This window comes from Pelmatolapia mariae, linkage group LG22 (genome assembly GCF_036321145.2).
Source record: "Pelmatolapia mariae isolate MD_Pm_ZW linkage group LG22, Pm_UMD_F_2, whole genome shotgun sequence".
In the NCBI taxonomy this organism is placed as follows: Eukaryota; Metazoa; Chordata; class Actinopteri; order Cichliformes; family Cichlidae; genus Pelmatolapia; species Pelmatolapia mariae.
In genome coordinates this window covers 13,075,742-13,093,522 of record NC_086245.2, presented here as the reverse complement: position 1 = coordinate 13,093,522, position 17,781 = coordinate 13,075,742, and the positions used below count along the sequence as shown (strand labels likewise).

Genomic DNA, 17,781 nt, shown 5'->3' with positions numbered 1-17,781 from the left:
ATGGACAAACCTGACCAAAAAATAAAAACACAACCGAGTTTGAAAAACAATGAGAATTTTCAGTTTTAGACAAGCAGAAAAGACTGTTTAAGTGGTGATAATTGAACCTGTCCTATAGTTCATTCTGATAATCATGGCTAAAACTATGAAGCAAGATAGAAAATGTTTCTGTTTTTTAGCTTTCTGATTACAGAGAGAGCTCTGTAGACGTCTCCATGTACCTTTGGCTCGTGCCTTTGTCTGCACTGTTGTAATATTTAGGAATTTAGTGAACCCACATGAATTTATCACTTAATTGTACATTATTATTTGTTTGCATTTTTGTTGAAAGATTAGCCCAGCGACCAGTTGGCAGTGATTATATGTCTAAGAATTTTTCCTGGAAACCATCTGGTCGTTTTCTTCTGAAAAATCAGACTTTTTCCAGTAAAAACACACTCACCAGGAAAGCACTGGAGCACCAGTATGACAGTGTCGCAGCATCGAGGCTGAAATAAATACAGTGTTTTATATAAAGGTCAGAAAATCTTCTTTTCTGTTATTTGTATGGTGTTTTAGTGTTTTCAAGCTGCATTTACATTTTTGAGTTTACGTTTGACATCTTAGGTACACCTGTTCACCTGCTTGTTAATGCAAATATCTAATCAGCCAATCACGTGGCGAAAACACATTTAGGCACAAAGACATGATCGAGATGAAGATGCTGAAGTTTAAACTGAGCATCAGGACGAGAAATGAAGGTGATTTAAGAGACTTTGAATGTAACATGGTGGTTGGTTGGCTGGTCTGAGTTTTTCAGAAATGTTTCTGATCTGCTGGGATTTTTCCACAGAACAATCTGTGGGGTTGTGGTTCTCTGTGGTTTTGTGGGTGGAAATACCTTGTTGATGCCAGAGGTCAGAGGGGAATGGCCAAACTGTTTCAAGCTGATAGGAAAGTAGTAGTAACTCAATTAAACAATTAAGCATAACCAGGTTAGCCGAGAAGGACACCTCTGAAAGCACAACATATGAACTCTTGAAGGACAAAGCCTACAGCAGCAGGAGACCACACTCCATCCACTCGTGTCAGCTAAGAACAGGAAACTGAAGCTGCAGTTCACACAGACTCACCAAAACTGAACAACAGAAGAAATTCTCGTCTCGTCTGATTCTCTATTGTAGGATCAGAATTTGGTGAAAGCAGCATGGATCCATCCTGCCTTCTATCATTGGTTCTGGCTGCTATTGTGGGCGATATATTCATGACCCAACTTTGCATCCCTTAGCATCAACTAAGCTTTGCTTAAACACCACAGCCTATGTGAGCCTACCAGGATAACACACCATGCCACAAAGTTCAAATCATCTCAAACTGGTTTCTTGAACATGGCAGTGAGTTCAGGGAAACCAGTTTGAGGTGATAAGTCGAGACGACTATAAACTCAGTCATTCAGGTTTATAACTCCAGTTTGAATCGCTTTTCTGCAGTGACGAGCTTTTCGATTGTTAGCGGGGGCGGCACTTGTTTGTTTTTGTAATGCTGTGTGTGATAACGATGGCAAAAAAATACGAAACATGATTGAAAAATTTAGTTTATTGGCACTCTTGAAAACACATGCTGGTGGCAGAGTCGTTTCTTTTTAATTTGTTGCATAATTATACTTTCTCAGTCCACAGTGCTTTCAGTTTCCCCCAAAAAATAATCTGTACCCATTAAATGCTTATGTTTTTGATGTCCTGGCATGGAAACGGCCACATGAGTGCATGCTGTAACCCATGTAAAAGGTGGTCAGTTCTGGCTGCCACATGATTACCATAGGAACTGAGCCTAAAACATCTGCTATCCTCTAAAAATCAGCTTTATCCTGGAGCTTATATAAGAATAGTGTGTTATGCTGTTGTTTTATTTCATGTGTTTGGACATTGGCCCAGCTATGTTGCCATGAGCGATTTGGTTTGCTTCTAATAACACTGTTATGACTGTAATATATTCCAATATTTAAGCAAGTCGGGGCCTCTCTTCTGACAAGCAGTACATTCTCTGGTTTAGCTTGTAAATGGCTAATGATGAGCGCTAAGGGCCGACCATCATACACAGACAATCATTGAAGAACAACAGAGCCATGCAGAAGTGCTTCATCCACCCTCTGCCACAGTGCTCTGCTTTATGTGCTCTGGTTTTAATGCTTCTCTTTACTGCTTTTCCTCCTGCCCTTCTGCCCAAATGTCTGTGTATTCCTCTTTAACTCAAGATAGCATAGCAAAGGTCTACTAAAATGTAGCCTGGTTGCCATGGCGCCAGCTGGACAACAAGTGTACACAGCGGTGAAGATTAAGACGTGCAGGATGGAGCTGGCAGTGTGCAGACTGTGGCTAATGATGCCGTGTCCGAATGCCAGGACATTCCTCAGTGCTTTTCCATGAAAAGTACTAAAAAGATTTCATGAGAATCTGAACAGAAACTGAAAAGAAGACAGAGATAGCAGAGGTATGGAAAGTGGTGATGCACTGGACGGATACAGCTGGCAGCTGCTGCAGTCAGAACATCTGGAATTCGGAGCCTCATTAGATGAAAGAGGGGGGCTGGATGAGTAGTCACTGTAAATATATAGTCTGTATAACATAGTCTATGTGGAGTCTTCATTTATCACTGCCGATGGGAGGTTATGAGAAAGACCAGAAAAGTCTCAAATTAACTTTCCAAGTGTTTATGTAGTAAAACCTGTAAAGAAGTCTGCTCACTGGCACCGCTGAACAAAGAGTACCAGTTAGATGAAAAGACTTTAGCATAATCATATATTAAATATGAAGCTAAAGCCAGAATTGGTTTGCTTAGTTTAGCATAAAGACTGAATGCAGTGGAAAAATATAGCCTGTTTTTTGCCAAAGGTAAAATATATCATGCCTTTCTTTATTTACAAAGCCCTGCTAGGCAAACTTCCTCACCGACTTGCAGTGCTTTTTTTTCTGCTAACATTTCTGTCTGTAAAACTGAGCGTGAAGACATAAAAGCTTGTGCTACCATGTGACTTACAAGAAGGTTTGACTCAACAGTATCCCTCCGGTTTCAAATGGAGAAGGGGAAGCGGTTTAGCTTCAATCACTGTAAACAAAGACCAACTGTAAAACAAAGTCACTGACATCTTTCTGTCTGGAGTGGGTTAGAAACCATTTATAAAGCTCTGGGACTCCATGGTGAGAGCCTAATCAGTATTCACTCAGGCTGTCTTTGTCTAATATTAAAATCTGTTTGGCGTTCTTAAATGTTTAACTGTAAGACATATGCAAAAAAACAAATAACTACCAAATCACGAAGGGTCTCAAGCTAAGCCTCTTCCCCTTCTCCATTTGAAACCAGTGGGACACTGTTCAGTTATGGGCTACCTACTTGTAAGGCGCATGGTAATACACGCTTTCATGTCTTCACACTCAGCTATACAGACAAGAATATCAGATGTAGTTGAAAGAGAGGCTTGCATCCTAACACATCTTTGACAAGTCTGAAAGGCTTTACTTAAACAGGATTTTCCCAGAGTTACAAAAATTGTGAGATAGAGCTCCATTATGCTGAACATAACATCATATTAGATCATAATGTAACACAAACACTATTGTTTTTCTTCTTTCTGTTTGAACTCTGGACTGTTTACTATGAGTGGCAGAGTTTTGGATCGACTTTACTCACCTGCTTTTGGACTGAGAGAAACCTTGCACCTGTCCTTTTTCTGACTAGATTTATATTGAAGCAAGATTTGAGTAGGCTGCTTGTAGGACTTCTCCTTCCAGATCCGGCCTAAAAATTCACTGCCAGTCCGTTTTTTTAATGTTCTTTCCTTTGGTCATTTTCTTTAATAATATTTTAATACACTAAGACAGAGTGAATCTAATTTCTAACCTCCTCAGGATTACAGGATGGCTTATCGATGCTGATTCTCAAAGTGTGGACTGCGGCCCCCTGGTGTTCCATGATGGTACTGCAAGTGGGCCACAAAATGTGATATTCTTTTTCTTTTTTTTAAAGCTACCAGGTTTGGATAGATCAACTCTAGATGGAAATAAATGCTGTAACACTGCATAAGCTTATTGAAATGATCTTTGAGTTTCAGACAATCCAAGAAAATATTACAGCGTGTGACTTTTTGGGGGTTTTTGGAAAGGCAAACACACATATGAAACCACAGAACAGCCAATATTTGAGCAGTGAAACAATTTAAAATAACACAAATATGGCTGACGTGCTGATTTAATATCAATATTCTCATCTTTGTCCTGATGTTTTAACCCATCCAAGCAAAAACGGTCTCTTCCTTAGTCTTATAACAGCTTACAGTCATTCCAGGTATAATAAGATGGGTCAGAACTAGGAAATTGCATTTATAGTCATGCAAGCTGTTATCTCGAAATATTTTGCATACTTTATTGCAACATTTTCCTTTTTGAGCACACCGCTAACTGTCTCTGACACAATAGGTCCGCTTTAAATGAAACAATTCATGAGGGTGAGCTGTAATTTTGTGGCTGACTTCATTGAACCACACTCTTTCCTCTAGACAGCAGCAACCAGCGGGAGCTTTTCCTGCTCCTACAATACAACAATCCTGCAATGCACAGCCACTGCTGTCATTGTTCTTGTAGTTGGGCCAGCGGTCAGATAATGCAGACAGGGTCAAATGGAAAACCTCCACACGATAAAGCCAGATGGACCAACACACACACACATGCACATACGCTCTTTCTCTCTTTTTTTCTCTGTCACGATTATCAGATCGTATACATTTAACCTTTTCATCTCACGTGCTTCCGCGCTCAGGTTAAAATTTCAGTGCACCTGCCAGCTCCACTTGAAACAAAGCGCTTAGGCAGCAACTTAAAGTATAAGTTGAGCCATGACGGCAATGCATTTTAATGAGGCTGGACCGCAGAGGATGTCCTGGAAATAAACGCAGTGTGGGCCATTTCCTCTGCAGTTTTTTTAGGACAGGACCAGTGTGCATGAAAATGGGCTGCTGTGGGGAAAATGGGCTTTTACGTAGAACACATTATGCCAGAATATATATTCCTGAATGGATCGCTGTGGACTGCTCTTCCTACTCCCACTCAAAATTTAATCTTAGCGCACTGAAAGCACATTTAAGGAAATCTTCCTTTGCTAATCTATTATGCCCTAGGCCTGGTCCACTCTACTGCTCGAGAGAGAGAGGCGTATAAATGTTGCAGATTCAGTGTAATATATTGGTTTTTCTGAATGCCCGTGGATTTCTTAATCTTGTATTTTTAAAAAAGAGCCATGAACACGCTTTCTTGTCCAACATGCAAAATTTCAACATTCTTCTGAAACATTTAAAGCATTCAGAGTTTTGATCTTTACAGCCAGAGACAGAGAACAGCTTGAAAGAGCAGCCTTAACAAAGAAAAGACTGGCTGTGTTATCCATGTCAGCAGAGGCCAACACATCCCTGACAGTGTTGGTATTGTGCATGCAGCAGCTGATTATGCTGTAAGACCCTTTTTTTTAACAATGTGGCAAACACACTCTTTCTTCCCCTCTGTGATGTAGAACTAAACAGGAGAGACGGGAACATTTAGCAGTGGAAGATAAGACTCGGGTAAGTCGTTTCTGCTTCTGAAATTAACTCTGCCGGCTGTATTTCCTCTAAAAAATAAGCATCATCTTTGTTAGTTAATATAAACGTGACACCAAGGAGCCAATGCTGAATCTATTTTTCATCTAAATGCCTTCATCTTCATCGCATGGCCAGTAACTCGCAGTGAGAGTATCATTTGTCTGAGAACACCATATTTAAAACTAGACTTTCTGATGAAATTCCACCCAGAATGATTAATAAATAAAAACCCCGGTGTCTCGCTGTTGCACCACAGCAGAACTGGAAGCTGAAGTCTGATTTCCCGAAATGTCTAAATCGTGCCGGTGTCGGGAGAGTCAGTGGCGGAGGGGGGGTGCTCTGTAAGGAAATTCCTCACAGCGAGATACCTGGCAGTCACTCTGTTTGGATAAGCTCACTGGGATCTGGCAATAAAAAAGAAAGAAAAATAAGTGCCTCGGTCCAAAAGCCAAAATGAACTTCATTAGATGTGATGGGGAAAATGAGTGAATGTGAAATCCTGTCCAAATGGAAAAAGTCAATTTAATTTGAAAGAAGTTTATTGAACCGTATTCAACCTTGACATGTGTAAATCTACACACTTTGTATCCACCGGAGAGTATTTTGTGATACTTCACCAGCAGCTTCTTCTGAGCCTCATTAGCTGCACTATACGCGACTGCAGCACAGTGGCTGCACTGAATAAAGCCTACAATGGCTCTTTTAGGGGAGGGTTGTAATTTTCTTGTCATGTGCGTGCTGTGTTGATGCGCGGGCTACGAGGGAACACACAGAGATTCAATCTCGCTCTGTGTCATGCAAAGTTTGCTTAGAAAAGTAGAAATTGCGAGCAGGTTCTCTATCATCAAAGTCGTCCACGAGAGCCTGAGCTTCGACTCCAATTTCCACGGAGTGGCTGAGAATAAACGTATGTTCACAGTCATGGTAAATTTACAAACCTGCGAGGGAAAATGACTGCCTAGGCCGCGGGAAAGCTTATGGAATGAGGCGTTAAATTAAATCCATTTGGTCTGTTGACGTCACAGCGACGCTTTTCAAGTGCATCTTAAAATATTTGACATATTTCTCAGCGGGCCAGGAGGGCGAACGTGTTGGCTGACTGCGTAGTGGATGTTAAACACATTTAGAGCACATTCACACTCTCTGGGGTGAGAGTATTACAAGTGTTTATCTACTGCAATAACGCTGGAACACAACTGAAGTCTGTAACGCATCATGTTCACCCCTCGCTTTAATAAACAACATTAGCAGCACTAAAGTGCAGTTTGAGGCAGAAACAATAACATTTTAAGATGGAATTAGTCTGAAATAATATGCTGGTATAGACACAGATAACATCTCTTGCTTTCTCACTCTTACGTACATATAAATACATAATATACAGTTTCTCTATTGTCTTACAGTGTTTACCACGTGGCCACGGTTCAGCTCCTCGTGCTTATCAGTGTCGGGTCATGTTGGTATTTCCTGCCTGCAACAAGAGCAGAAGGTGGCACAGGATGAGTGCTGTTTCCTGTATTGGCACACCCAGCATGTACCCACCAGCAACCACATCCACCCCATACTCAGAGGAAGCATTGTAGTGGTTACACTGTATTGTATGATGGATGTTTTCAGGTGGCATTCCATATAACTGTTTGCCTGAGATCAAAGAAAGCTGCAAGAATACGATTAGCAGAGAGAAGTTTGCAAAAAGTTCCTGTCTTCACCTGACAAGACGCATCATAGTGACAGGAAAAAAAAAGGTGCAGAGGGGTTTGAGGATTTAGGTGGTTTTGGATCTGCCTCGGCTCAGCAGAGGTCCGGGGTTTTATGGATTATGAATTTCCATTTTTCTTTAAAACCTGAATATACTTTAAAATTCCTCTTTATCATACAATGAGGGAAATGGTGCTCAAACAGCATTTGTGATATGAAATCACAGGACTTAAATTTGTAGTGAAACCTATAAAAACTGGCAATTATCACATAATTAGAAGAACACAGTGGCTTCCAATTACATTTACAGGCCCCCACATAACTAGCAGATTAAAGAGTTATTTGATAAATACATTATTTGACTTTTAATAAAAGGATAAATGTCAGCAAACCAATTATTATTCTAACTTTGCCTTTAATGCCAAAGTGATCTTTTTGTAGTAGTATTTTAGGAGCCCCCTTGAGTCCAAAGGGATCCCTCTGGGTAGGGGAGGCCTCTGTGTGTGACATTAATATACTGTCTGTTGCCATTTGTTACTGCGGAAACCTCGTTTGGCTGCAGCGTTGTTTCATCTGGGTCTTTCGGCTAAGCCTTTCCCATGGGAAGCACACAGAGGAATCTTTGGTCTCATCAAGGAATTCTGCAGATGTTTGTAAAAATGCACACAGCCACTGAGACCATGGAGGACTTGCCCTTCAAACACTCTGATGTTGAATGTTTATTAGAAGTGGCTTTACTCAGGAAACCACAATCACTGGGCGCGCTCAGTGGATGCATTTTGAAAGGCGGACGGTTTCACGTCTTTGTGAATGCAGTTTTCTCGATCCATGTGTACATCCCGTGTAACCAGATAAGCACTCGGACCTTAAATCCTCCAGGAAGTCCACCTTAAATCCTCCAGAAAGAGAGAAAGATTAGGAGGACAAATTTTCTTAACAATTTTTTGAACACCACTTCAATTTCACAACAGTCTAATTCTATTCTGGGCACATCTACTATACTAAGAACCTTTGTATTAACATTGTAAGTGGATGTGGGATGTTTAAGGTTTACAGTGCCACATTATGGAAATTAGCTGAAATATTATGTGTTTCCGCTGCTGTTAAAAGGTAAATGTAGCATTTATTCCAAATATTATACCTCTCAAATATTTGTCTTCCTACCCTAATCCCAACCGGTCGTGGCAGATAGCTGCCACTCCCCAAGTCTGGGTCCACCACAGGCATCTTCCTGTTAGAAGGGATTTTTACCTTCCGACTGTTGCCAAACTGCTTCCTCATAGATTTGGCTATTTTCTCTGTTTTATTTGTGTTATTGTAGGGTCTTTACCTTACAGTGTAAAGCACCTTTAGCCAACTGTTGCTGTAATTTGGTGCTATAAAGACAAAATTGAATTGAAATGAAAGCACTTTGCCTTAGGTTGATCAATAAATTACCATAAAGTTCTTTTTATTTACGGTGCATTGGACTACTGACATTTCAAGTTCTGAAGCTTAGAAATCCAGTGGAAGAAGAGGTTTATCTTTTAAGTAATTTAAGAACATATTAATAAAACTGATTTCACATAATGACTGTATGCAGTGAATCTAGGTCCACATGTAGGCTACTCCCAGACAACCCGAGAATAGGTGCAACCTCTTTTCACAGTAGTTTGAGTTTGATTTACTCATATTAACGTTGCCTGGAAGTAAACCATTAGGTCCAAATAGCTTTTTCAGTAGTCATTAATTTTATTACGTGCTTTTCCTACTGCCATAAGTCAAAATGAGCCAAGTGACCTCCGTAAACTCTGAGTGTTAGCAATAATAAAGGATGGGTTCTAATCATTCTTTACGTTTGGTGAAGGTTTTGCTTTTTTCTATTATACAAATAAAAAAGCTGGTTCATAAGAAAATGACACCAATGAGGGCAAGAAAGTAAAGCGAGATAATAAAAATCCAATAAACCACTAAAATGATATAAAGTAAAGAACAGGAAAGTGATACGATCACTGCATTTCGATGGGATGCCTCCTTCACAGTAATCATTTTTGCAGCTTTAAAGTGAATGTTTTAATCCCAATGAAAAACTAATGACATCTAATTATGCATTCTAGTGTCACTAATACAGAAACACGTAAGCCTAATCTTAAAGGTAGAATCTAAAAGGTTGTTAAACCCAAACAAAATAAATCTTTCATCACTGCAGAGATCGGATTAAAAAGCATACGTTTCCTTTTTAGTATGCATGAAATTCTCCGATAAACAGCACGCAATACCTCTCAGCATGAACCACCTTGAGTATGCATGTGTGTAACCGTATCTCCAGCCACATTAGGGACCCATATTGAAACATTTTATTGAGAGCAGGGCAAATGAATCTTTCCCCTCTTTGCTTAAATGGTCCGCTCCCTGTAATCTTGGTTTGAAGAATGGCATGACCATCATCTTCATCATCTTCTCTCTGCTCTGTTGCACCACAGATGTAGTTACAGGCCAATGACAGGACAGACTTGAAGCTGGTTTAAGCCTAGGCTGTGCAATCCTCCTTTAAGCAGTTACATACTTCAATGCAAGCCATTTGTGGCGAGGGCCGCTGAAACGCTTGATGTGTGCCATTATGCTCTAAGGGAAGAAATGGTTTCCAAACAATATCAGCTGACATGTTGGTGGGTTTTTGTCTTTCCTAGTTTTTTTCTCCCTTTTCTGTTGTTTCATCCTCTCTTTTTTCTGCTTTCTTGTCTTGTTACTTTAGAATAAGGATCTGTTTTCACATTTACATTGTGTTCTAATTAATAGCACTACCACAACGTTGTGTTACGTAAGTGCATGCAATACTCAGTGCGGTTAGCCTGGATTTACACAGGTACACGCATGCTGGGTACAGATAAAAGTTGTTGTTGTTGTTTCATCTCACGTCTTTTGCTTCACCATTGCACACAATCTAAACGGAGCAACAGGATGTTCCCTGTGACACAGAAAAGGGGAGTCACATGCTGCAGCGTTTGTTCACATGTTTGCTTCTCTTTCTAAAACAAGTCTTGGCACAGTTTGAGACACATATCAATTTTATGCCTGGGAACAATAGGCCTAAAAGTGATGTGATACCAAAGGTTGTAACCTTTTGAGCCTTCAAGATAAACTTTCCCTTCCTTCACAGGGTCTGACTAATGCTGAAGGACAAAGCCTGTTCACAGCGGTAGGAGAAGACAGAGAGAGCCTGTTGTTGTCAGAATAGGCCATTTCGACTTCCTTAGGTTCGCCAGTGGTACCAAGAAAACTGTGCCAAGCCATTGTGTGGGAACATGTGTTACTGTTTGTGGCCATGTAACTGTGTCACTAAAGCTGTTAGGTGTGACTGTGTGACCCTCCTGCAGGACATATCTGCCTCACAGTTCCTGAGCACTGAGTAAAATTTGTGGCAAAGTGCATGAACTTATGAAGTAAAACGTTATTTTGTGCTCTATCTTACCTACCTACCTTCACCATATGGGGCATGTTTGCTGCACATCTGTGTAGTTTTTGCGTATATTAAAGTTAATAACCAAAACCTTTTAAAAGGTGCAACTTTTACTTTAAAAACATTTCGCATGGCACTTTTTAAACTTTCACTACCACTCGCCGAGTGTTCACGAACATGTCAGCAACATCTTCCATCCAAACTACAAGGCAACTGTGGAAACCTGCTAGCAGCATGCGCTATGCAACCAATTTTACCTACCTACCGACCGCTACTTGCAACTGGACATAGCGTTTTCAGTGGCAGAAAAAATGTTTCATCACTCATCCAAGTGACTTCTACGGTCTCAGCTGACTGCAGGTTCACCAGGTGCTGTAATACCAGGTAGAGGTTCGTGAAGGGGAGGTACAGCAGTGCAGGGAAGTTTCTTGCTTTGAATCTGCTGGTCTGGAGCCCTTCTTTTTTTCTCAGGTTGCATCATTTTCCACGGTCCATTGGCTGTAGGTGCATATGTGGGTGTGAACTGTCTGTCTTGTGCGTCTATGTTTGTTAGCTCTGTGATGGACCGGTGACCAGTCTGGTGTGTACCCCATGTGTGCCAGATTACAGCCTATCTGGTAGTTAGGAAGATGTATTAACAGAATTGCAAGTAACCCCCCCCCAGATTTAGGTCATTAGTTATGGGGGAGTGCTGCTTAGTCTCAGCGCTTCTTTAGCTCGGAGTATGCAGTCATTTTAATCCTTAAAAAAACCTGAAACCCTAAAAAACAACACTGTACTGTAACTGGTGCAGTTTGACTGTAATACTGTAAGAGAGGATGTGAGCTCTCTGGGGCAAAAGTAGCATCTGAATGATTGAAGAGGCACATCCTGAGGCGCAGACACCTGACAGGCTGACATCTACAAGCTTTCAGATTCCAGTTGCGTAGGCAGGCATCTTAATCATGTGCAATTCAAGTGAAGAAGATACTGATTCAAAATGACTCAATTGTTTTAGTTTTTTGCTACTATTCTCACCAGCAATTTGCAAGTTGCATTAAATTTCTTTCTGTTGTGCAAATACACATTGCTGCTCTCATGGGACTGCAGTTTTTCCTTTGGCATAAGCAGAACTTGTGCATTTTATCCTGTAACAAAGTCCTGATTGAAAGTAGGTTGTATATACAGACAGCATGAGGTCGGTGGCTTGCAGCTTGCTTGCTTTTATAACTGCTGTGCCAACAACACCCCAAAGAAGTATGACTAAACCAACTCTGCTGAGGCGGTAGGGAATCTGTTCAGATACAAGTCCATACACCTTAAAGGCTAGAAAGCATTTTTATGAATCACCAACCTTGAAGGTGACCTGGAGATCAAGATTTCTTGATGATATGTCTGTAAAAACTGGACAAAATACAAATTCTATTAAGGAGGTTTGCTCTTTGTGAGAACAATTCTTCATCCTGACTCCTACAGCAACACAAATCCTGGTTAATAAAACACTTGTGAGTAAATTTTCTCACCCATTTTGCTTCGGCAGCAGATTTCAAAAATATATTTACATTAACCTAAAACTTAAGACTATATTAGTAGTATATTTGTTTGTTTTTTGTTTGTTTGGTAATTGTCATGTATATCATTGTCATGTTCAAGAAAAAAGTTTGAGATGATTTGAGCTTTGTGACACAGAGCGTTACCCAGCCTTCAGCAGATAGGTATACTGTGGTTTTAAAGGGATGGACATGGTCAGAAACAATATTTAGGTAGGCTTTGGGGTTGAATGATACTAAGTCAGTACTAAGTGGTCTAAATTGTGTCAAAAAATATCCCTACACCGCTGGACCACCACCAGCAGCAGTGTGAATCACTGATACCAGGCAGGATGGATTCATGTTGTTTACAACAAATTGTGACCCTATCACCTGAGAATTGCAGCAGAAATCGAGACTCATCAGAGCAGGAAACTGTTTTCCATTTTTCTGTTGCCCAGTTTTGATGTGCCTGTGTGAACTGTAGCCTCTGTTTCCTGTTCTTAGCTGACAGGAATGGCACCCAGTGTGGTCTCCTGCTGCTATAGCCCATCTACTCCAAGGTCCCATGTGTCATGTGTTCAGAAATGTTCTTCTGCATACCTTGGTTGTAACCAGTAGTTAGTTTAGTTATTGTTGCCTTCTTATCAGCTTAATGAAGTCTGGCCTTCTTATCTGACCTCTGGCAACAACAAGGCATTTTCACTGGGAGAACTGCGGCTCAGTGAGTATCGGTCCAAAAAAGAAGAAATTGTCTGTAAACCATAGAGATGGTTATGTGGGAAAATCCCAGTAGAGCAGCAGGTTCTGAAATACTCCCACCAGGTCATCTGGTGCTAAAAAACATGCCACTTTCAGAGTCACTTAAACCGCTTTGATACCCATTCAGATATTCAGGTTTGAATCTTAGTGTTTCATTTGGCGCAGGTCTACATGCATTAAGTTGCTGCCATGTGATTGGCTGATTAGAGATTTCCATTAACAAACAGCTGAAAAAATATTGTTAAAAAATCATTTATTTTTTAAACAAGCAGTTAAATAGGTGTACCTATTAAAGTGGCTCAGTGACCCGATCAGCAATTCAGCATCTTCCTCACTTTGAGTACTTGCCTTCTCCTCAGCTTAGCACTTAGTGATGAATCAATATCCCCGTGTGTCATCTCCTTTTGTGTAATACCTCCGGTAGGCACATGTGGGGGAAGGGATCTTGTAAGAAATGAGCATACATTTTATGCAGAAAATCCTGTGTGGGAAAGACACCACACTTGTTTTTATCATTATTTTAACTACAGAGACACAGATGTGCAAAGAGACTGACATCCCTGAAAAGCCTTTTATAATGCATGCAGTGCGTGTTTGCCACCGGTGTTATCCCAAGGCATGAATCCAGAGATTTGTTATCAGGCTGGTCCGTTGATCTTTTCACTTGACCAGAGAAGTTTACAAGAACGGCGAGCACCTGTATGTTTACCTGGTGCTTGTTTATCTGTGTTTGAGCAATGAACTAGGAAAAAAAAATCATTCAAAAGGTAGAAGTGCATGGAGAAACTTGTGCAAGGTTTAGGGAGGGGGGGCTAAAAGTGTAAATAAGCCTTTCTTGGCACACTTGAGTGTGCTGTGCTTCCTGTAGCGCAAAGGCAGATAAAATCACACAGTTTGGTACACAGTATATTTATAAAGTTCTGAAGGCGTTTTGTTCGGGTGCTGTGGTCACTCAGCAGGATGTTGTGATCTACTTAGGTTTTCTATGATCTGTGGGGAGCTGCCTCACAACGCTGTGGGATCTCCACCTTGTGGCTTGGACCCCATCATGCAGTGCTGGGTGGCTGAATGCCATGCAGGCTTGAATAAAAACGTGCACACACTCGTGTAAACCTAACCACCCACACCCACTGACTAAGATTGTTTGCACCATACTATTTAAGAGTACATTAAAACCTCCTGTATTAGAATTTGTATGCCTAAAATGTACAGTCAACTATCACTGAAGACCATCTCAAAACATGATGATCATTATTCTGAGGCATCTTCTGATGTTTGTTTTTTTTTAAACTCGACACTGCACCTACACTGAAGCCGGCTTGCCAGAAGTAATATTAAGAGGTGCTAATAAAGTTCACTGAGCTGGTGGTTATAGAAAGTACAGCTCGGAAAAAAGGAAAAAAAAGAGAAAAAGAGTTATAAGCCAAAGGGTTACAGGGTCAGAACTGAAACCTGACATCACAGCTCAAGTATGCAGAGAAAAGCAAAAGCAAAAGCATGTCTGCAAAACCCTGGCAATAGACCAGTATTTTATCGGTGTTATAGTGGACTTAACCTCTGTGTGTCTTCAATAAAAACCAACACTGTGAGATATAAAGATACTCTCACAGCTTCTCATGTCATCCTTGACAAACCGTGGGCCTCGATCCTCTCCAGCAAAATCATGCAGCAGCAGACGAAAGCAATTAAACTTTAAACTTGGATGGGGACATTTAAGTGAATTTAATGTGCTGAGATTTTATTGTGTAAAACGCAGTAACACTCTAATAAATCCAAAACACAGAACTCAGCAGCTACCTTTCAAAGCTGACAGCTCTAAATAAGATCTGCAACGAGTGACTGTTTTGAAGTAAAAGGGTGTTTGCATTGACTTAAAAGCCTATAGGCGGTTAAGCTATTTTTGAGCGTGTCATTTCTAGTCTTGCTCTGCTGGTTTTCAGCCTCTTAATGACATGCTTCAGAGCCGCATGAGCCTGACCTGAAGAAAAAAAAAAGAATACGAGAAGAAGAGAAAAAAAACTGTCCAACCCCTTCAGAAGATTTCCTGTTTCATGAAATGCGCACATACTGTGAGTCATATAGGGTAAGTCCTGCCTTGTGTTTACCCAATCTGCTTCTTCTCCTTCGTCTTCCCGGAGCCGTGAAGGCGTTTAAAAAGGAGCAACAGGCGGGCCGAAGAAAGTCCGCGGAGACTGGATATTAACCCGCTGTCAAGGCTTCGGCAAATTAATGAGAAAGAGGGCAGCGCACAGTCTAAATGGAGCTACTTCGGTTTTCCGCTTTTTGGTGTGGAATGATACTCTTTGGTAGTAGTCTGCTCGAGGAGGCGGGTGAGTTGAACTTTAAACTCTCAGAAAAGTAGTCAAAGCTTCGGAACTTATTTCAGCGGACTCTGTGAAGAAGAAGCGGAGTGATACAAAGTGACAATTGATTTAACTTATTTATTTATTGGGCAAAAATATGACACTGTAATTGCTTTTTTTTCCAAACAGGTGTTTCTTTAGCTTTTAGCTGAAATTACGGAAAAAGAAAATACCCAGGTGCGAAGCCTTGTTTATTCAGGACACTTTACTTGCTAATGTGGTCTCAAATGTAAATTAGCTTCACTTGACTCCGTGAGTCTCTCTGTCGCAACTTTCATCAGTGCGAATGCGATAGCTTTGGGAAGACATCACCTGCTGTAAGTCACCAGTCTTTATAGCGCTCCTTTGGTTATCTGCATCTTTGATGTGTAGCCACAGTGCTAACAGGTCTAACGGCCCCCCTTAAGGAAGACAGTGTTTTACCTTCATCTGTCTCAGACTCAGTCCCAGCGGCACCAAGTGGCTTTGGCTGCTCCTAATCCTTCCCCCCACCTCTCTGCAATTATATGTAGCCCTGGGTGACAATTACTACCATTCATCCCTTCCTTTGCCCGCCTCCTCCTGGGTTAAAATGACATGCTCTTTCAGAGGAGTTGCTCTAATGATATAATTACTCAGGCTCAGCCACCTTCCTACAGCACTCAGGCATGGACTATCCCTTCAGTGCTGATTTACTTCAAAACACCTCACCAGTCCGCTGGGCAGACTTTTAAAATTGCTCTGTGGCGTAGTTTAGTCTGGAGTTCAGGTGTGATATTTTCATGTTTGTTTTGTTTTTGTTTTTTTATTTGTGAAGGCGTCTCTCAGTGCAGACAAGCCCTGAAAGCAAAAACAAAGCCAAAAAAGCCAACGATTTCCTGATAAGGTCTTGTGAAAGTGCCTCATCTGCTGCTGATTGTCAGGCGCAGCCATCCGGTGGTAGTGATCTAATTTTGCTGCACTTCCAGGGTGCATGTTGTACAGTGTGTCTGTTGCTGACCCCACCCTGCAGCCTGGGTGTTGGGGGAACAGACATAGTAGGATCCTTGTGCCAGGTTAAGAGCGCACACACACACTGACAGAGAGCACCTTTCTCGTAAGCTTGTGTGAAGCCCAAAGCATACTTTTTTTTGCTGACCATGTCAAGAAGCACCCTTTCACTTACACTTCCCCTTCTAAAACTTATTTACTATTTGGTCATGTGATGAACCCTCAGCGGTGCCATTTTGAGACATCGACCAACTTCAGGTACAGCACAGTGTACCAGAGACCGTGTTTTCTTTCTTGGTTTGTTCGTAAGTTGAATTCTCTGATGAAGACAGCAGGTTCAACTTCCTGTACACGTGAAGTCAGCATACAGATGAACTGTGGTTAGGTGGTTTTACTGAACCAGCAAGGTCACGTGTTTCCAGTCTGCGTAACACATGCAATGCATGCATCTCAATCCTGCCAGACATCGTGATTGTTTCTCCTTTTTAATCATTCTCCTTATTAATCCTAGTAAATCTGAAATGTCCCCTTTCCGAACTGTTTCCACATCTTAAAGCCACAACATCCTCTTTTCGCTCATAATTTTGTGTAGTAGCCAAAACTCCCTTAAAAACTAGAGAAGAGATTCTTCACCTTTCTGTCTCTGATTTTTTTTTTTTTTTTTTTTTGGTGGGGTTTTTGTCATCACGTCCCTCAATGCAAGGATAAATTGCAGAACTGCATCCTAGGAATGTTTGTGGAAATAAAATTCTTTCTCGCTCCTGTTATTCACAGACTGATGCATAACCTCGTTTTTTATTTTCCTTTCTTTTTCCATCAACAAATCATCAGCGGTGTTGGCACAACACCTTACTTGATGGGGAGCCGACTCATCGGGCTGACAAATTAGAGACCCCTCAGCAAGAAAATTCATCCGTGTTTCCTCTGTTTGTTGTTCTTGCCTGTCTGGCAGTTGTCTCCTTAGATGATTATCAAACCCACAGGCACTCCTCACACAATCCTGTGTGTCTCACTGATACAGGTCTGAACAAGTCCAAAGGAGGTGAATGCCACTGCTCTGCTTTGTTAAGCTCCCACAGGGGGAGAAAAATGTGTCCACCCCTGTAGTATGAAATTGTTTGGATATTCCTGTGGTTATGTGGAATATCAGCTTCTGCACACTTACAAATTCCAAAATACCTCCGTCCTTTGATTAAATTTCAGGTTTTTCAGGTTTTTAAGGCTGTTGAATATGAAATTCACAACTTAGTCTTACCTCTTTCACTTCCTCTTTTTTTTTTTTTCCAGAGGCCTCTATAATGAAGCTAAATAAGCTGTGCAAGTTTTGTGATATACAGCCAACTAACTGCTCGGGTAAAGGGAACTGTAAGGTGGAGTGTGGCATTACATCTATTTGCCCCCAAAAAGAAGACGTGTGTGTCAGTATTTGGTAAGTGT

The 17,781-nt window shown here is 41.1% G+C and overlaps 1 protein-coding gene across 2 annotated transcripts in view; it reads left to right on the top strand.

The window, feature by feature from the left end:
* Positions 1 to 5,543: 5,543 nt before the first annotated feature.
* The window catches only part of LOC135933757 (TGF-beta receptor type-2-like), a 32,180-nt gene continuing 19,942 nt past the window's right edge, over positions 5,544 to 17,781 (top strand). The window contains exons 1-2 of one of the 2 annotated variants that reach the window (XM_065471923.1): positions 5,544 to 5,587; positions 17,632 to 17,773. In XM_065471923.1, the coding sequence (XP_065327995.1) occupies positions 17,643 to 17,773 (131 nt within the window). In that variant the 5' untranslated portion in view covers positions 5,544 to 5,587; positions 17,632 to 17,642. Of the gene's footprint in view, positions 5,588 to 15,113; positions 15,343 to 17,631; positions 17,774 to 17,781 lie in introns of those variants that run through there. The other variant, XM_065471914.1, reaches the window with a different exon arrangement.